This window comes from Piliocolobus tephrosceles, chromosome 4 (assembly GCF_002776525.5).
Source record: "Piliocolobus tephrosceles isolate RC106 chromosome 4, ASM277652v3, whole genome shotgun sequence".
Taxonomy (NCBI): domain Eukaryota; kingdom Metazoa; phylum Chordata; class Mammalia; order Primates; family Cercopithecidae; genus Piliocolobus; species Piliocolobus tephrosceles.
The window spans coordinates 177261403-177275645 of record NC_045437.1 but is presented as its reverse complement, the minus strand read 5'-3'; the positions used below and the strand labels follow the sequence as shown (position 1 = coordinate 177275645).

Genomic DNA, 14243 nt, shown 5'->3' with positions numbered 1-14243 from the left:
ATTGACGTCACCTGGCGCATGCCCAGTTGGTCTGCACCCTCCCGGGGCCGGCTGCCTTTTCGCGTCGCGCGGGAAGAGTTGGTGGTGAAGAAGAACCCGTAAGTGCACCATCTTGCCTCCGTTCGTCCAAACACTGGGAAATACACCCTAATGACCTGTCCTATTCCCTGTAAGTTGCAAAGATTGTCACAATGTATTTATTACCCTCTCCCCAACATTTCTTTTTTTTTTTTTTTTTTTTTTTGTGGTGTGGTTTTTTTTTTTTCCCCGGGACTGGGGTGCAGTGGCGGGATCTCAGCTCACTGCAAGCTCCGCCTCCCGGGTTTACGCCATTCTCCTGCCTCAGCCTCCCGAGTAGCTGAGACTACAGGCGCCCGCCACCTCGCCCAGCTAGTTTTTGTATTTTTAGTAGAGACGGGGTTTCACCGTGTTAGCCAGGATGGTCTCGATCTCCTCACCTCGTGATCCGCCCGTCTCGGCCTCCCAAAGTGCTGGGATTACAGGCTTGAGCCACCGTGCCCGGCCAACATTTCTTTAATAAAAGAGAAGTAATCAACAAATTTGGTAAATTTTGCAACAGGCATACTGTGTTTGAACCTAAACTACAATATTTGAATTCAGGTCTCTATTTGAACAGAAACACTAAGGCAAATTAGACTGCTCCTACTCCATGCAAACTAGTAATGACAAACTGCACAGTAAATATCACGGGTAAATATGGAAAGCAGATTACCCATAATATCAGTATTTATCATATATTCTGTGTCTGGAATACAATTCAATGACATATTTCAGAAAAATTTTCTCAAGTACTGGCTGAAAGGGTGGTGGATACATTAAGAGATTGCAAATAAATTGGCGATCATAAGAACTTTTTTAGATAAAATGGAGTTGTTCTGAAATGTAGACATTTTTCATTCCCTAACCAGACCTTATTCTTGTGTTTTTAAAGAAAATCAAGAAATCTTCTCAGCCACCTAGAGATGATTTCCTTTGTATCCCACGAGATGGTTCAGATCTTCTTTAAATGGATCATAGTCTTGTTATTTTGAACAATGCAGTCCCCAGATAAGCTGGTCCAGAGGAGGAAATTCTTCCCAAGGAACCCCCTCCCAACTTTCATTTTTTTCAGGTTCTACATTCTTTGGTTCTGAATCATAAGTCACATCTACTTCTCCTTTTATTAATACAATAACATAATGGTAATTCTCCTTCTCAGTGAAAAGAATTCACAACTGAGGCAAAGCGAACATTTTTCAGGTGAAGAGCTGCTTCTTCCCAGGTTTCCCTTTGAGCACATTCTGCCCAGGTCTCACCGAACTCCAAATGACCTCCAGGAAGTTGGAAACTGCCGGCTCCAACCGAGCGTTTCCTCTACCCCAGGAGGACGCAACGCGGATGCTTGCAGCTGGTCACCACGACTCCGACTCCGATTCCGGGCCGCCGCCCCGCCTGGCTCTGCACTGTCAGTCATAGCGCGCGGGAGGACGCGCCTGGCAGCGGCAGGAAGTGACGCGCTCACCGCCCTTACTATGTATTTATTAAAGAGAGAATGTATCTGCAATTTCCATTGTGTTTGAAATATTGCATTTAGAAAGAAAAGATCAAAGGACAGTAACTCCAGGAAATCGGTTAAGGCAAGGAGCCAGCATGACTCGGTGGGGGGCAGGTTGGGTCGGGGCTCTGGCCAGGCTTCTGGGATCTGGTGGAGGGGGCGTAGGCAGGCACATCCAGGCTCCTGAAGCTGGCAGGGGGCATGAAAGGAGGCGCCAAGGAAGAAGATTAAGGTACTATCAGAGTTAAGGGCAGAGCCCAGGGTAGCCCAGATGTTCCTGGAAGGAAGTGCAAGCACAGGAGAGCGGTGAGGGTGTGTGCTCATGGGCCCCGCAGACGTGGCAGCTCCGGGTAGGGGCTGAGCTAGGGCGGCCAGCCCTCCTTTACCCGGCTGGCTGCCAGTCCCAAGGGAGCCCTGTGCCAGCCCGGACAATGCACCAGGTAGACTCTGCTCGCCCCTTCCTGCCAGGCTGAGCTGACTCCCTGCAGGGGCCCCCTGTCTGTCACCAGCCTCAGCTTCCCCTTTTCCTCTGCACATCTAGAGCTGCTTCCCCACCCCCTGCCCTGGGAGCTTCGTGGCCTGGGACCCAGAGATAGTTGAAAGGTAGGGAGAGGGGGGTGCCTTTCCACAGGCAAAGGGATGCATGTGGGAGATGGGATAGTGTGGACAGGGGGACTGAGGGGCTAAAGGACATGGGTTTGTCCTGGGCAGCCTTTCCTGGCCTTCCCATAGGGAGGGCCACGCTGAGGGTCCAGGGCTAGAGGGAGGGGCTCCACCGGCTAAGATCTGTTCCAGGATGGCCCATCTGGGAAGGGGAAGCTGGGGAGGAAAAGTTTATTGGGCCTGTGAGGACCTCAGCTCTAGGGTTTACAGTTTTGCAGTTTGCTACCTTTACTACAATGCCACCACCCCCATCTGATATCCAGCAGGGTGGAGTCAGACAGGGGTATGGATCATGACCCCCAGCTTTTGGTAGAAGAACACTGGGACTTTGACAGAGGAAGACTGGCACAGGGTTTCCTCAATCCATAGTGGGCAGAGCCAGAAGTCCACACTGGGTACTCCCTCTCCTCCAAGACCCCAGAACCTGATGCTGAGACCTTGGCAGGGTGGCGGGGGCACAGCTATGGGATGAGGCATCCCCCTGCCTTCTAAGTTCACGTCCCCTCTACCTCTATCTCTACCTCTCCCACCACCAGGGCACCGCCTGTCTGTCTTCCGTGTGAGTGGGGAGTAAGGGGAGCCTAAGATGCTGGACAAGGACCCCCTTTCCCCAGGACTTGAAGAAGCAGGTGCTCTCTTCCCACTGCCTAGGATGTAGGGACAGCAGCCCATAGTGTGCCAAGACTCCTGACCCAGAGCACAGGATCTATTTAGGAATTTTGCTGGAGACCTGGGAAGAGGGGACAGTGGGAGGAAACTTGGGGGGCCAAACTATATATGCTGAACTGTGATGAAACCAGCACTCTTTGTCCCTGTCTGAATGTCTTTGTCTCCCTGTGTCTGTTTCTTTTTTCTCTGTCTCTGTCTCTATCTTTATTTCTGTCTGTTTTTATGTGCGTTTTTCTTTCCCCTTTCGTCTTTCTTTCTCCCTCTCTGTATCCCACTCTGCCTTTTCTGACTTTTCTTTTATTGTCTCTGCTGCCATGTGGTTTATCTCTGTATTCTGTACCTCTCTCCAGATCTTTACTCTGACTTTTTGTCTTTCTGTCTTTGTCTTTGGTCCCTCCCGCCCTCATTCTCCTGCCTCAGGTTCCTTTGGGTGTTTGTCTCTTTCTATTTTAGTCTTTTTCTGTATGTATACATCCATGTCACCCTCTTTCTCTGCCACTCTCCTCCCAGGCTGGCCACTACTCCTGGCCTTCTCCAGCTGTGAACAGTTCATCAGGGCAGGAGTCCCAGAGGCAGCTTCCGGAGGTGCTTGGTGGCATCTGGGAACAACCTCGAGGTGATGGGCTGCCCATGGTCACCATCATCGTTGCTGTCTTTGTTCTGCTAGCAGTCTGCATCATAGTGGCAGTCCATTTTGGGCCAAGGCTGCACCAGGGCCATGCCACTCTCCCTACAGAGCCACTGACCCCAAAGCCAGACGGTGGCATCTACCTCATCCACTGGCGGGCGCTGGGCCCCCAAGACAGTCCTGAAGAAGCACCGTGGGGCCCTCTTGTCCCTGGCTCCTGCTCTGCACCAGATGGACCCAGGCCCAGCATCGATGAAGTCACTTATCTGTAGGAGGGAGACTTTGGAAAGTTAACCTGACTTAGCTCAGAACAAGAAACCAGGCAGAGAACTAGGGTAAAAGCAAATTGGAGCCTGGGCATCAGAGCGTCGGAAGGGCACACTGGACTCAGCTGGAGCTGCTCTCTCAGAACATTTATAGAGAAAGCCCTGTGGTGGGCAGGAGAAATCAAAGCTTGAGGGCCCTGCCCAGAAACATGCTGCTGGTGGCCTCCCCAGGGCCCAAGGCCACCTCACAAAGTCCCTCCCTCCTCTTCAGGGACCACCAGACCCCTGAATCTCCTTTTCTGAGTCTCTGCCCCTTCAGTGCACCTCTGATCTCCTTCCCTTGTAATGTGAATCCAACTCAGGAGATTCCACCACCTCCCCCAAGCAGGAATGTCAGAGGCCCTGCGGAGCGGCCCTCATCCTACAAAGGCCAGCCAGGGAGAGCCCAGGCGGAGAAGCTGGTGTCTGCCTTCCCTGAGACTCACTGGGCTCAAGGAAGTGACGAACGTCTGTTCTCCTTGGTCAGTCAGGGGCAGTCCTTCGGCTGCTAGGGCCCAGACCTTGTTGACAAGCTCCAAAGTCCTTGTAAGCCCAAGCACAATTTATAGTTCAAACATTGGCTTTCAGAGGCCCCCACTGACTCTGTCTTGCCTCCCCAGAAGGGATAGTGGGGATTTGGGAGGCTCTCATGGCCTCCCACTTTCTGTGTGCCTGGGCCTGTTGGAATAAGCCTAGAATGTACCATAGGACATTTCCCAGATCTTTCCAGCTGATGAGAAAACAGGAAAGGAAAAGGAGCTCCATGCAATTTGTTTTGGGAAGGAAGGAGCGGGGTGGGGACCACTCCCAGCAGTGGGAGGGCCTGGGTCTAGTCAGCAGGGGGTTCAGGATGATGCATCCAGCAGCCAGGAAGACAAAACTGGGCCTTCTGGTGACTCAGTGTCTGCTGGTGGCACTGCCTTCCCCAGCACCTCTGAATCTCACTCGTCTGCAGTCAAGAACACGCAGACAAACATTTATGGCCGGACTTCTGGTGCTGTACCCTGGGGAACTCCTGGGGACAAGAAGTCCCCTGGCGGCATCAGCAAGACCCCAGCACAGCCAGGGAGGCTGGGAAATAACAGGAGATAAAAAGGAACAGAGGTGGGGATTGCAGAGTGCGCAAAGGGCAGGCTTGCCTCCTTTGGGATCAGGGAGCGGCAGCTAACGTGTTAATAGCTGCCCCGTGTTGTGGGTCAGCTATGTGCTGGACACCAGGCTTCTCTGTGGACCTACAGATACGATACCATTCACTCCTCACAGCAACCTCCAGGGGAGGGGCCACTCCTATCCCCATTTTACACTTGGGGAAACCGAGGGTTATCAAGATACTTAGGTAGACACAGGTACTACGTGGTAGAGTCAGGATTTGAACCTGGGGCCATCAGACTCCACAGCCTAAGCCCCATGATAGGGACTGGATGGATTGGAAAGGCCTTTGATTCTGGGCTGGTTTCTAGTATACGAGCCACTGGTGTGATGATGGAGGATCTTCAGGCCTTGGGGACAGGGTGGCTGGGATACTTAGGGAGAGTGGGGACTGTTCCCTCTTGACTCCCTTGGCTCTGCCGTCCTTAGGGGCAGCCAGTTCCTTCTGACCCATGTGTGTCTGTGTGGAGTGTTTCTCCACAGTCATGCTGTACTCAGAAATGTATATTGAGCATTTGTGACAAAAAAAAAAAAAAAAAAAAAAAAGGCCAGCCACGGTGCCTCACGCCTGTAATCCTAACACTTTGGGAGGCCAAAGTGGGAGGATCACCCAAGGTCAGGAGTTCAAGACTAGCCTGGCGAAATCCCGTCTCTACTAAAAATACAAAATTAGCCAGGCATGGTGGTGCATATCTGTAAACCCAGCTACTAGGGAGGCTGAGGCAGAAGAATCACCTGAACCCTGGAGGCAGAGGTTGTAGTGAGCCGAGATCACGCCATTGCACTCCAACCTGAGTGACAACAATGAAACTCTATCTCAAAAAAGAAAAAAAAAAAAAAAAATGGGAGGGAGGGAACGAGCCCAGCCTGGTGAGACAAATGAAACTAACAGAGATGGGCTGCCTTCCCTCCCAGATGGGGGCAGCTGCGCCACCACAGTGTGGAATCGGTGACTCAGTTGTAACCGTGATGGCGGAAGGTACGGCACGGCAGTTGGCTGTGCTGTCCAAGGCCCTCCAGGGACTGTCCCATCTCATCACACAAACTCTTTCCCCTTGTCCCTTTGCAGGCTCTCTCATCTGGCACCTATAGTTAGTGTCACCTGCTCCTTTGAGTGGCCCCTTGCCCAGGACACAGCTGTGTACCCTCATGGCATCATCTGTGTGCTGGCTTAGGCCAGCCTGTGGTCCCTGCTCCCCAAGCCTCTCACGGAAGAGAAAGGCACTGAAAGGACAGGTGCCTCAGCCTGACTAGTAGGCTCTGTCGGGATGGAAAATGACACCCAGCACCCTGCTGCCCTGTACTAGGATAAGGAGGGGTGAAGGGAGGCATGCATGTGCAGGCAGGTTTGGACATCAGGGACAGTAATTCCCATCTATTATATCAGTCAGAGTCCAGCAAGAAAAAGACGATGCACTCACATTGGGTAATCTGAGGTGTGCTGTAAGAAGGGAAAAGGGTGGAGTACAAGGAAACCACAAGTGAGAGGGAGTACTCTAGTCGGCTGGCGGTGGGGGGCGGTGGATACACGGCTAGGCTTAAGGGGCCAGGGAAGGAAGTGGTGCCAGAATCCCAGAGATAGTCATGATTACTCAAGAGTTGCCCAGCAGGAGAGTCCACAGCAACCTTGATGCTGCAGGGCAGGAGCCGGGGGATTCATTACAGCAAACTCAGCCTCCTCCTCCCCTCCATTCTCCTGCTGGGGCTCCCCAATAATAGAACATGACCAGGAGCCAAAGGGCAAGGGAGCCTGTCGAGACCATCGAGAGAGTTCGGTGTCCTCGGGCAGAGGAAGGGCAGAAGGCTGGGGAGTGGGTCTGGAAGGCCGCATGAAAGACACCCGGCACATTCCCTAAGTACCTAGCATCCAGAGTTTACAAAAAACTTCCAGCCGGGCACGGTGGCTCAAGCCTGTAATCCCAGCACTTTGGGAGGCCGAGACGGGGGGATCACAAGGTCAGGAGATCGAGACCATCCTGGCTAACCCGGTGAAACCCCGTCTCTACTAAAAAATACAAAAAACTAGCCGGGCGAGGTGGTGGGCGCCTGTAATCCCAGCTACTCGGGAGGCTGAGGCAGGAGAATGGCGTGAACCCGGGAGGCGGAGCTTGCAGTGAGCTGAGATCCGGCCACTGCACTCCAGCCTGGGCGACAGAGCGAGACTCCGTCTCAAAAAAAAAAAAAAAAAACAAAAACAAAAACAAAAAAACTTCCACACACTCAGTCCTCACTGTGAGGTAGGTAAGGCAGTGATTATGATCCCACTTCACAGGTTGAAGACACCGAGGCTCAGAGAGGGGAAACGACTGGCCCAAGGGGACAGGACTCATCTTAAGATGTCAAGTCCTGGACCCTTCCCTGCAAGGCCCCCTGTGGAAGGAAATAGCTCTGCTGGACATGCAGCCACTGAAGAAAGCCCCCAGTCCAGAGGCTTGGAGGCCACTGGAGGCTCTGGCAGGGTGACCCTGGGTCTCAGGAGAAATCCGTGCGGAGAGGGAGGGGCTTTTCCATTCCACTGATGAGGAGCTCAGGCTCTTGGGACATTGTGGAGGAACTGGGCACCGCTGAGGTCTTCAAGCTGCCCACAGTAACCTCTTCCTTTTCCTCCTGCCGCAGGTGCCGGAGAACCTCTTGGGACAGTGAGAAGCTGCTGTCATCTGCAGGTTCTGGAACAGGGAGATGGGGGAGAGTGGAGAGAGGATCTTACACATTCCCACTCGAACACACCTAGAGGACTTGCTGGGAAGATCCCCTAACCCTCCCTACCCCCTCTTCCTACCCACCCCCCAGCCACTGGGACTAGAGTTTCATGGAATCCTAGGCTAGAAGTGGTTTCAGGCTGGGTGCAGCGGCTCACGCCTATAATCCCAGCACTTTGGGAAGCTGAGGCAGGTGGATCACGAGGTCAGGAGTTCGAGACTAGCCTGGCCAATATGGTGAAATCCCGTCTGTACTAAAAATACAAAAATTAGCCGGGCACGGTGATGGGCACCTGTAGTCCCAGCTACTCGCGAGGCTGAGGGAGGAGAATCGCTTGAACCTGGGAGGTGGAGGTTGCAGTGACCCGAGATCGAGCCATTTCACTCTAGTCTAGACAGCAGAGCGAGACTCTGTCTCAAAAAAAAAAAGAAGTGATTTCAGAGAGAATGAAATTCCACTCTCTCACTTCTAAAGCTGATGTTCAGAGAGGAGCAGAAACATGCCCAAGGTCATACAGTGAGGGAGTAGTGGAGCCAAGCCTGCAGCCCCAGTCTCCTGTGCCCACTACATACTGGCCTGGGACTCTTCTGTTTCCTCTGGAATCCTAGATGAAGTGAGGGGCCCCTAGAACCCATCTCTTCAGGCTCCACTGAGGGACTACAGTCAAAGACCTAAAAAAGCAATCTGGTGTGCTGGGAAGAGGGGGGCTTCTCCCAGGGAAGGAAGGTCAGGCCCAGGGCATGGTGCTGCTGTAGCCCCTTCTGACTCTTTGGGAGACCCTGGGACCCCTGACTCCTCCTGCCTTCCAACCTATCAACCTCTCACCCTATCAACTCCTCACCCTGGTAGACAATGAGGCGGCAGTTGTTCTGAGACTCAGGGTTATCTGCCAGGATGTCCTCAAGTGTCCGGCAGAAGAGTTTGGCCTGCTCAAGCCGATCCTCCCGGCTAAATCCAGCTTGACCATGTTGTGACATGGCAAACAAAGTCTGCAAGGGGGTGGCGTACTCCAGGACGCAGGTGCCTGCCTGGAGGAGGTAAGAGGAAGACCAGACTAAGCCAGGGACCAGGCGGATGGAGAACGGAGGATCCAGTCCAGGCTGTGGCCCCCAGTACCACAGACTGAGGCCCCATTCTCTCAGCCTGTAACGATAGAGTCCTGGGAGGTGGCCACCCTAATGGGGTCTATGCCGTCTGGCCTGCCTTTGCCTCTGATACCCAACTCTGAAATCAGGGACAGGGCTGGGCTAAATTTACCCTTCACAGATCCTTCTCCTAAGATCCTAGGGCAAGACCTGCAGAGCGAGGCTGTCAACTGCTCCAGCTAGGAATCAGGTCTGGGGCTGGGCTCTGGGGTTCAACTCTGATCTGGGTTCCCCTGTACCCACATGAAATCCTTCAGATGTTCTCACAGGCTTCGTCTGGGGCAGCTTTATGGTCAAGAGCATAGTACAGTCAAGTTGAAATCGTCCACTTTCCTATGGTGTCTCTGAGCCTCAGTGTCCTCCTCTGTAAAGTGGGGATGCTAACAGTCCCTACCCCGTAGGGTGGTGGTGAGATTTCAATGAGGTGATCAGATGACACACCCAGAATAGCATCCAGCATGTAGTAAGTGCTCAATAAATGTTACTTATCATTATCATTCGGTTCTGAATCCTGCCCAGACCTGGGACCAGCTAGGGACACTACAGCTCAGAGAAGGGCAGTGAATTTTCATCAGTTCTTGGCTAGGGCTCAGGGTTCTGGGGTCCTGACCTCTGCCCAGGGACCCCCACTCCCCTGCACACTCACCCGCTGCCCGTTCTCCAGAAGCTCATAGATGCTATTGCTGTAAACCCTATCTTTGATGCCAGCACGGTCAGCGGTCTGCTGGGGCAGTTTATCCAGGAAGCGAATGTTGGGATCAGCCATACTCAGGTTATCAGGCACCCCACAGTCCAACGGGAGGAGGATATACAGCCGCTGGCTCACTGCACCCCGTAGCAGGTTGTTGTAATGCTGATTGTAAGTTTGAATCCGGGCCTGGAGTCCTGAGGCAGGGAAGCCCAAGAAGTCATTCCTGCTGACCCTATCTCCCACCTAATTCAGGAGTGAGACCCAGGTCAGTGGCCCCTGCAGTATGTAGGTGCCAGAGAATGGAGAGTCCAGTGCACTCTCATTATACAGGAGGCCGGGGGGGCAGCGCCTCCAAAAGCCCTTCCCATCCCTCCTCTTACTGCACTGCCCTTTGCCCTCCCTCACTTCTTTCCTCAGATGTCTATGTCAGCCCCACCCCTTTCCACCATGGCTTTCAGGGCTGAGAGGCAGGCACAGCACTGGGAAGTGACATTTCCAGCATTCTCCTGTACACAGAGGGAAGCCTCTAGCCCCAGATCAGTCTCCTAGCAGAAGCCTTAGGAGACAGCAATGAGATATGGAAGAGCTGCAGCTTTAGCCTGCAAGTCAGAGGAATAATACACACAGGCTTAGGCCAGGCACAGTGGCTCACACCTGTAATCCCAGCACTTTGGGAGGCAGAGGCAGGTGGATCCTTTGAGGTCAGGAGTTCGAGACCAGCCTGGGCAACATGGTGAAACCATGTCTCTACTAAAAATACAAAAATTAGCCAGGCATGGTGGCACGTGCCTGTGATCTTAGCTATTCAGGAAGCTGAGGCAGGAGAATCACTTGAACCTGGGAGGCAGAGGTTGCAGTGAGCCAAGATCTTGTCACCACTGTACTCCAGTCTGGGCAACAGAAAGAGACTTCATCTCAAAAAAAAAAAAAAAAAAAAAAGAGGCTCCACAGTGCAGTGGTCTAGGGTCCAGGCTCTGGACAAACCTGGGTTCAAATCCTTTCTCTTCTTCTCTCTAAGCTATGTGATGTCGGATAAGTCACTTGATCTCTCAGAACTGCACTTAAAAAAAAAAAAAAAACGCTGGGCACAGCAGCTCACGCCTATAATTCTAGCACTTTGGGAGGCCAAGGCAGGTGGATGACTTGAGGTCAGGAGTTTGAGACTAGCCTACCCAACATGTTGAAACCCCGTCTGTACTGAAAATACAAAAATTAGGTGGGCATGGTGGTGGGCCACTAAAATCCCAGCTACTTGGGAGGCTGAGGCAGGAGAATCACTGGAACCTGGGAAGGAGAGGTTGCAGTGAGCCCAGATTGTGCCACTTCACTCCCATCTGGGCGAAAGAGTGAAACTCCATCTAAAAAAAAAAAATAAAAAATCTAAGGCCAGTGCGGTGGCTCATCTCTGTAATCCCAGCACTTTGGGAAGCCGACGTGGGTGGTTTACTTGAGGTCAGGAATTCAAGACCAGCCTGGGCAACATGGTGAAACCCCGTCTTTACTAAAAATACAAAAAAATTAGCCAGGCATGGTCGTGGGCACCTGTAATTCCAGCTACGTGGGAGGCTGAGGCAGGAGAATGACTTGAACCCAGAAGGCAGAGGTTGCAGTGAGTCGAGATTGTGCCACTGTACTTCAGCCTGGGCAACAGAGTGAGACTTCGTCCAAAAAAAAAAATCTAAAATAGGGATGGGCATGGTGACTCCTGCCTGTTATCTCTGCATTTTGGCAGGCCAAGGCAAGAGGATTGCTTGAGCCCAGGAGCTGAGACTAGGCTGGGTAACACAGCAAAACCCTCTTATTTTTAAAAATAAGTAAACAAAACAGGAATGAAGATTATTCCTTCCTCACAGGGTGTGAATTAGAAAATGCACATGAGGCCGGGCGTGGTGGCTCAAGCCTGTGATCCCAGCACTTTGGGAGCCAAGACGGGTGGATCACGAGGTCAGGAGATCGAGACCATCTTGGCTAACATGGTGAAACCCCGTCTCTACTAAAAAATACAAAAAACTAGCTGGGCGAGGTGGCGGGCGCCTGTAGTCCCAGCTACTCGGGAGGCTGGGGCAGGAGAATGGTGTAAACCCGGGAGGCGGAGCTTGCAGTGAGCTGAGATCGCGCCACTGCACTCCAGCCTGGGCGAGACCCCATCTCAAAAAAATAAAATAAAATGTACATGAGAGCACACAGCATGCAGTAAATATTTATTGAAAGAATTTACGGCTGGGCGTGGTGGCTCACACCTGTAATCCCACACTTTGGGAGGCTGAGGCAGGCAGATCACTTGAGGTCAGGAGTTCGAGACCAGCCTGGCCAATACAGTGAAACCCTGTCTCTACTATCTACTAAAAATACAAAAATTAGCCAGGCTTGGTGGCGGGTGCCTGTAATCCGAGCTACTCGGGAGCCTGAGCCAGGAGAATCACTTGAACCTGGGAGGAGGAGGTTGCAGTGAGCCAAGATGGTACCACTTACTCTAGGCTGGGTGACAAAGCAAGATTTCTTCTAAAAAAAAAAAAAAAAGAATTCACTAGTGACCTTGGGTAAGTCACTTAATGGCTCTAAGCCCCATATTCCTTTCTGCAAACCAGGCATCATAATGACATCCTTCATGCCTTGGGATTAAAGGATTTGGTAGACATGAAAATGCTTTGAAAAGTATAGTGAGTTCTGTGTGTTAAGAAACACAAGAGGCTGTGTGTCTTAGTGTCTATTTTGTTAGATCTAGAAATGGGGACAGAGAGGATGGCCCACCTGGCAGGATCAGCTGCAGATATCCGATGTAATATGACCATGCCAGCCCATGGGCCACGTTGAAATTCCCTTTTTCACAGACTGCAGAGATCTCAGCTGGGGTCAGGCCCTGTGGACAGCGGGATGGGGATGTGGGTCCTCCATCAAGGACACCCAGAGAACTCCTCCTCCTCCTCCAAGGCTTCCCAACCTGCTCCTGACTTGATCCCTCCTTTGCCATTGCCAAACCCACTGTTCTAGGACATTATAGGTTCTACTCCATGGACTCCAACCTTTAAACCAGTTCCACTTCCAGTATTCAACTGAGGGCAGGTCACACCAGCCGCAGCCTCCACTTGGCCAGAGCTTCTACCTCCCCCTGTGTCATACCTTGAGGCCCAGGAGGATGTTCAGTGCCTGCGAGAGGCCCAGGAGGGCAAGCATCCAAGTGAAGGGCAGGCTGAACGCATTTGAAAGGAAATAGTAGAAATAGCTGGACAGCAGCAACAAGGTCCCACGGCGGAACGGGCAGCCCAGGCAGGCCTGCACAGTCCTCCAGTAGCTGTCCCGGTACCTGTGGGTGACAGCCAGGCCCCAGCCCCCAGCCCAGCTCAGCCAGAAAGGTTCAAGGAGGGGCAGGGCTAGGCATCAAGGGAGTGACACATGTTGGAAACCCCGTCACCATGGGTACTGCAATGAGTTACCTGGAGTGGATGTGGCGCAGCTCCTCGGCCAGGCTGCAGACCCCATTTAACAGCTGTCCCAGCTGCACGGAGGCTAGGTGGAGCACCAGGCACCGGAGAGTGTGCTCTGGTGATGCTCCTAGCCCCCAAAGGGTCCCCAGGCAGGCAGTCAGCAGAACCAAGGCTGCCTTCTGGGCCCCGTGACCCCTGGGACACGGGATGGATGGATGCAGACTGGAGCGGGGCATCTGTGGGCACCAAGAAATGCATGACCATTCTCCCCTTGCCCTCCTGCCCTTCTGGGACTGAGGCTCTGGCTGGGCGCTTCCTCCCAGTTCCCCTTTCGCTGGTGCCCAGCCACTCCCAAAGGCTGCTCTTACAGACACTTCTAGGAGACAGGCTGGGACTAAGTCACCCCGAAGCTCCTGTCTCTGTGAGGTTTGCTGAAAACAGAGCAGGTCCTACACACACATGCCCCACCAAGCCCCAGGGAAACCACAGGTGTGGTGAAGAAAGAAGGCAGCAACTACCCCAGATCCAGACTTGAAGCTGTCCTGTGCAGCCCTACCCAACCAAGAACCCTTGGGGACCTGGGTTCCCCTGTCCCCGGAACCCACCCCAGGGAGGACCTTAGTTAATAAGGTAGAAAACAGAGCTCAGGGAGTGGGGATAGGGCAAGCAGCAGGCACCCCCTCGCCTCTGGGTGCCAGGGGCCCTAGGCTTGGCATTCTGCCAGGCTGATCTTAAGCCTACCATCTGCCTCCCGGACACTGGCTGCTCTGGATGATGACGAGGAGAGAAGGCCCGGCGCTACCAGCAGCCAAGGGCAGCTTCTCTGAGTGCAGCCTGAAAATGAGATGTTAACAACAATTGGTTTCTCCACAACACTCTAGCCCTGGCGTCTCTCCAAACCACAGCTTTAGTGGTGCTGGGAAGGAGGGTATTTCCTCTTCCTGGGGAGAGGTAGGACCCTTCCCTCAAAGCCCTGATGAGCTGGACCTGAGTCCTTGGGTCAGGGGTGAGGTTTGAGAAAGCCTCCGTTCCATTGCCCTTTGCTACCCCCAAACCAAGCATGTTTAGAAATACTCACCACAGTCACAGCTCTGAACACCAGGTTCCCCTTAAGCCACCACGATCAAACACACTGTGCCCACCACCTGAGCAAGACTCCACACGCTCAGCCAAAGGCAGCACACACATGACACGATGCTTCCCGTCTCATATTTTTCTTCTGGTTCCCAGAATGCAGATTCTTTTTCTCAAAAGTGTGACCTAGGAGGGAGGAGTGGAAAATGAGCAGTTATTTCCGGTAACAAGAGCTTTTT

General features: G+C 52.9%; 2 protein-coding genes and 1 pseudogene across 3 annotated transcripts; 1 reads left to right on the top strand and 2 right to left on the bottom strand.

Annotated features, from left to right (window-relative positions):
* Window positions 1–429: 429 nt before the first annotated feature.
* Window positions 430–1467, bottom strand: LOC111530616 (annotated as a pseudogene).
* A 123-nt stretch (window positions 1468–1590) lies between these two features.
* LOC113224873 (small integral membrane protein 33) lies at window positions 1591–4579 on the top strand. 2 transcript variants are annotated; one of them, XR_004228927.1, is made up of 2 exons: window positions 1591–2158; window positions 3398–3529. XR_004228927.1 is itself a non-coding variant. In XM_026454495.2 (2 exons), exons 1-2 carry the CDS (start codon window positions 1987–1989, stop codon window positions 3785–3787), a joined length of 399 nt encoding a protein of 132 aa, XP_026310280.1. In that variant the 5' UTR covers window positions 1591–1986; the 3' UTR covers window positions 3788–4579. The 2 variants fall into 2 exon arrangements, 1 of the variants encoding a protein (XP_026310280.1); XM_026454495.2 differs by having other exon boundaries at window positions 1591–1995; window positions 3398–4579.
* Window positions 4580–7116: 2537 nt separating this feature from the next.
* LOC111528436 (stimulator of interferon genes protein) lies at window positions 7117–14243 on the bottom strand. The gene is made up of 8 exons (XM_023195174.2): window positions 14009–14243; window positions 13672–13764; window positions 12940–13166; window positions 12626–12809; window positions 12257–12365; window positions 9461–9699; window positions 8511–8697; window positions 7117–7635 (listed from the first exon to the last, which is right to left on the bottom strand). The coding sequence occupies exons 2-8, from the start codon at window positions 13672–13674 to the stop codon at window positions 7442–7444; spliced, it is 1143 nt and encodes a 380-aa protein (XP_023050942.1). The 5' UTR covers window positions 13675–13764; window positions 14009–14243; the 3' UTR covers window positions 7117–7441.